Source organism: Nannospalax galili, unplaced genomic scaffold, assembly GCF_000622305.1.
Source record: "Nannospalax galili isolate Female #2095 unplaced genomic scaffold, S.galili_v1.0 scaffold2046, whole genome shotgun sequence".
Taxonomy (NCBI): domain Eukaryota; kingdom Metazoa; phylum Chordata; class Mammalia; order Rodentia; family Spalacidae; genus Nannospalax; species Nannospalax galili.
Window position 1 is genome coordinate 292,245 of NW_008354294.1, and position 4,775 is coordinate 297,019.

Consider the following 4,775-nt stretch of genomic DNA (forward strand, 5'->3'; position numbering starts at 1 on the left):
GGGGTGGGGGTGTGGGACATATCAGCAGATTCAGTTCTTGCTCCTAGTCTTGCGCCAGCTTTGCTACCCTCAGGTCCCACTCCCTAAGGTTGCAGAACCATAATCCTTCACCATCCTTCCTGGGCTTCCCTAACCCACCCAACCCTAGAGAAAGATCTAACTTGTGTTCCACCACTTCTTATAGAGTCAGGAACTGGACGCCCCTTATCTGCTTTCTCCTTCCGAGACCACACTATTTGAGTGGGTATTATTGTTCCCATTTTCCATATGAGGAAATGGGGTCAGAGGTAAAAGCTGCCTAGGCTTGGAAGGGGCCAGAGCTGGAATTCCAAATGGGACTCTGACTTGGAAGACTGTGCACACGTGTGTGGAAAGCTGCTGTCTTTCTTGGAATGCAGGCGTCACTGTGTCCCTCAGTGCCCAGGTGGATGGATGCCCCAGGCCACACCATCAGTGAGTCTCCTGTATGTTTGTGCTGTCCCATTTACTGGGTCAGAGGTTGACAAATCATGGTTTCTGTGCCACATCTGGTGGCTGCCTGCCTGATTTTGTAGGGCCGGTTGAGCTAAGAACGGTTTTTTTTAAAAAAAATTTTTTTTGAAACAGTTGGGAAGAAGCAAAAGAATAATATTTTGTGACAGTGGAGATAATATGAAATGTAAAGTTCAACGTCTATAAATAAAGTTTTACTGAAACCCAGGCGTACTCATTCGTTTACACATTGTCTGTGACTGCTTTTGCACCACAGCAGGCAGAGCTGAGTAGCTGTGACAGGAACCATGTGACTTGCAAAGCCTAGAATATTTATTGTCTGGTCTTGTACAGGATCCTACTTTTGTCAAGGAGAAAGACGGACCATGCCCCCATAAGTCCATGTCAGACAGTGTGTCAGTAGGACCTGAACTCAAGGCTGGGCCAGGAGTCAGCAGGAAGTCCCTGCCAGCCCCACCCCAGCAAGTCATCTCCATTTTACCCTCTTTTTACCCCAAACCCTTCACTTCTCTATAGGTGAAATGAATCCATCCTTTTTAAAATTTTTTCTTAGTGTGGCACTAGGGATTGAAAATGAAGCCTTGCTCATGATAGGCAAACACTCTATCACTAAGCTACAGCCTCAGCCTAACAATTCCTTTTAGGGGTTAGAGACATGGCTCAGGGGTTAAGAACTCTTACTGCTTTGGCAAAGGACTGGGGTTGGGTTTCCAGCACCCACATGGTGGCTCACAGCCACCTCTAACTCCAGTTCCAGGGAATCTGACATCTGATGCCCTCTTCTGGTATCCCCTGGCTCCTGCATACATGTGGTGCATATACTCATGAAGGTATACACACACATAAATTTTAAAAAATGCATATTTTAAAAAAACAATCAATTTAAAAAGGCATCTCTAGGTAATCTGGTTTGGAAACCATGGGGTTTAGTGCTAGAGGTGTAGTCTGGTTTATTCAGCTTCCAAGTTGCCCACAAACAACAAACCCAGCTTCCCTCACACCCCTCTGTCTTCCCTAACTGGAGTCATCTTTCCAAGTTTCTTGAACCCAACTCTTGCTAGTTAGGACTTCTTCTGATGTTTGGGGGGATACCTTCTCCCCAATTTAGGTACAGATATGAGACACCAGTGCACCTTTTGGTGGGGACTTATTGGAAACCAGGTTCCTTTTAACCCAAACAAGGGCCTAGCCCACTCAAATCCTTCTCTTTTCCATTTTCCAGCCTACTCTGATACTTGGAGAGGAAGAGAGCCTACTTCTCAGACGCCCCCTCTTTCCTAGAAGCTTCTACTGTCCTGCTGAAAGCCCCTGTGGTCCTCACTTGCGTCAGAAGCAGCCAGGCCTCTGTCCAGCTTCCGTTTGCTTCCCTCTCTTACCCTCAGAATTCTGTGCCCCCGCATTCTGCCTAAAAGCCCTTTCTCTCCTTGAAGGGCTTTCAACTGCTTTTCTTAGCAACTCCTCACAGCAGGGCAGGAGGTTTAGCTGTGAGCCAGAGCTTTATGGAACTGGCTGGTGAAGGCTGTGAAAGGGGCCACAGTGTGAAAAGGGTCACGGTGGGCTCAGCTTCTGCCGGCCCTGAAGCCATCTGGAAGAGGAACAGCAGAATGGGTCAGCAGGCCTCTCAAGACTGTGGCTATTGAGGAAAGCTTAAATGGAAAGGTGCTGTTGTTAACTCTGCCTCTCCCTCCAGGGAAGGTACAAAGAACCCAGGGCTGCTACATCTTTCCCAGGCCAATACCCAGGGGCTCTTCTTGCCTTGACACCTTGTCTATTTCTGTGCTAAGACTAGACCCCTGGCCTGACTTCAGCTTGTGAAGAGATGTCTTGCACAATGTGTCCTACTCTAATATAGTCCTGACAGTCACTTGGAAGCTTTTGGAGCCCCAACCTGGTTACTCTGCATCCTTGACAACTAAAGTCCCCAGTATAGGCTGTGGGGGAGCCTCCATTTGGGGAAATTTCAGTCCTTGCACCTCTGTCTCTCTTTGCATCTGGGTGTCTATGTTTGTGCGTACATAATATCTTTTATCTTCTATGTCTGCCCTTTAATTATTCTCTGTCCTCTATCCTCTAATCCTCTCCCTTACCCCGGCCTCCTTTCCAATACCAGATGCTATTTGAACCTGACTCACAGCCAAGGAAAATCTTGGTGTCATCCTTTCTGTACAGGTGAACAACTAAGGGCCAGACAACTCAGGAACACACAGCAAGTGTGTGTTAATAATATTTCTTCTACAATTCTGCCTGCTTTGCTCTTCCCCCAGGGAGACCTTCAGGAGCTTCTCTGTCTCAGCCAGAGGCATCGTGCAGATGTTGTTCTCCTTTTAGCAGTGTGGTCTGAAAGAACTTGGTAATGGAACCTAGCAAACCCATGATTCCCTTAGTGAGGGTACAGCCAATGGAACCTAACCTACTCCCCATTTTACTCTGAGCATCCCATTTCAGGATGGTGGGAAAGTTCCCTCTTTCCATCTTCCCTCAATGGAGTTCAATGGTCTCATAGTCATTATGAATGTCAGGGTCCTTTTGGCTCTCCAGGCTGGGCCAATTTTATGATACTTCTCAGAAAGCCAAAGGAGAATCAGGGCAATTATCAGACACACCCAAGCCCCTTGTGGTTGTCAATAGACAAGAAACTTGTCCCCTCCTATTAGGTTAATGGTTTTAAGAGCTGCAGATGCACCATATGTTCCTGCTGGGCCTACCAAAGAATATGACTCTGTGCCAGGGGCTTGTGAGGGGCAGCAAGTACAAGTTGAGGCTGTGGACTGAGAAAGGCAGGGGAAAATAAGGACTGTTTCAGGCCACCCCACCTCCTCCCTACCACCTGGGCACCACCCTTGTTATGAGGAGCACCCTCTCTCACAGACATCTTACTCCAGGTTATAGAGGCCTTGGGGACCACTCCAGTTTCTCTAAGCAGAGGCGGTAGGACAAGGGAAGATGGGATCTTACAGGAGCCATAAGATGTCGGTTTAGCAAAAGGAGGGTATCTGCTACCCTGGATGCTACTAAAGGCCTGCTGTGATACAGGGGGCTTGGTGGGGATTTCCTTCCCTGTTTCTGAGCAGTAGGATCCCAGCGGCTGCAGCCAAAAGCACCTCATTTCCACAAGCTGATACCTAACACAGGGGCAGCCCACGGGGAGGGCTCAGAGAAGAGAAGCTGGACTCGCAGAGGTCCCCCTTTCTCCGGAGAGTGGGGCCAGAGGGCATGTTGCTCCTCTTCCCAGCACAGAGTTTGTATGGGCCACGTCTCGGTGGTCTCCTAGCGGAGACAGCACCAGGTACACGGTTGGCTCTCAATAATTACATGTTGAATGAATAGAGTTTCACAGTTCGCGAAAGGTATTCAGAACCCTTTCCTCTGAATTCCTATCCCCTAGAGCGGGCCAGGTAGGCAGCCGGAGGGTCTGAGAGCTGCCAGTTGGGTGCTGGAGACTGGTCCCCACGCCCCGCTCCCTCGGTTCCCATCCTCCTTACCTGTAGGACACCTGCTTTCGGAGGTGCATCTGGCGGAATCGCTCTTCCACCGGGGGCCCAGCGGCCAGACTTCGAGGGCCCTCCGGCCAGGGCTGCGAGACCCCGGCCTCCTCCCACCGCCGGCAGCGCCGCCGCACCACCTCCTCCGCCGGCCGCCCGCAGCCGGCCCCGTCCCGGCATTGCCCCTCCGCCATCCTGCTACGGTGGCTCCCCGCGGCCTGGCGGGTTTCCCAGCTAAAGTTCAGAGTCTCGGGCGCACCTGGGCCGGGGGCGCAAGGCGAGGAGGGAAGAAAAGGGGCGCCGGGTCCCGCACGTCCCTCGCGACGCCGCGCTCAGACGACGGGAGCCGGGAGCTGGGCGCCGCGCCTGGGAAAGGCAGGCGGGGATGCTCCGGCGTCCGGCGGGGACCGTGACCTTGGAAGGGTCGGGATACTGCGTGGGGCGCTGCTGGGACTACCCCCCACCCCCCCGGACGGCCGGAGCCTCAGAGAGAGCCGAGCCAGAGCCCGGATGGCGAGCGTGCTTCTGCAGCCACCGCCGCCGTGCACTCGAATGTCACCTTAGAGACACTCGCCAAGCCTTGGGGTCCGGGGGGAGGGCGCCGCCTCGCCCAGACTGCCCAGCTCGGGGCACTGTGGGAGCTAGCCCGGTGCAGCCGGCCACGGCCACCAACCCTGCTGGGGGCGCCAGGTCCGGGTGCAGGGTGCTGCCCTGGCCCACCTCTGCGCCCCTGCCCGGGTACGGGTACCCGCAGCCCGGCACCTGCCAATCATCGCCCCGCCCGTCACTCAGCGGCTGTGA

At 53.0% G+C, this 4,775-nt stretch overlaps 1 protein-coding gene across 7 annotated transcripts in view; it reads right to left on the minus strand.

Annotated features, from left to right (window-relative positions):
* Nucleotides 1–4,183, minus strand: part of Dgkz (diacylglycerol kinase zeta) — a 64,998-nt gene extending 60,815 nt beyond the window's left edge. For all 7 annotated transcript variants that reach the window (XM_029555232.1, XM_029555231.1, XM_029555226.1 and 4 more), the window contains exon 1: nucleotides 3,975–4,183. In XM_029555232.1, the coding sequence (XP_029411092.1) occupies nucleotides 3,975–4,168 (194 nt within the window). In that variant the 5' untranslated portion in view covers nucleotides 4,169–4,183. The remainder of the gene's footprint in view (nucleotides 1–3,974) is intronic.
* Nucleotides 4,184–4,775: the final 592 nt, after the last annotated feature.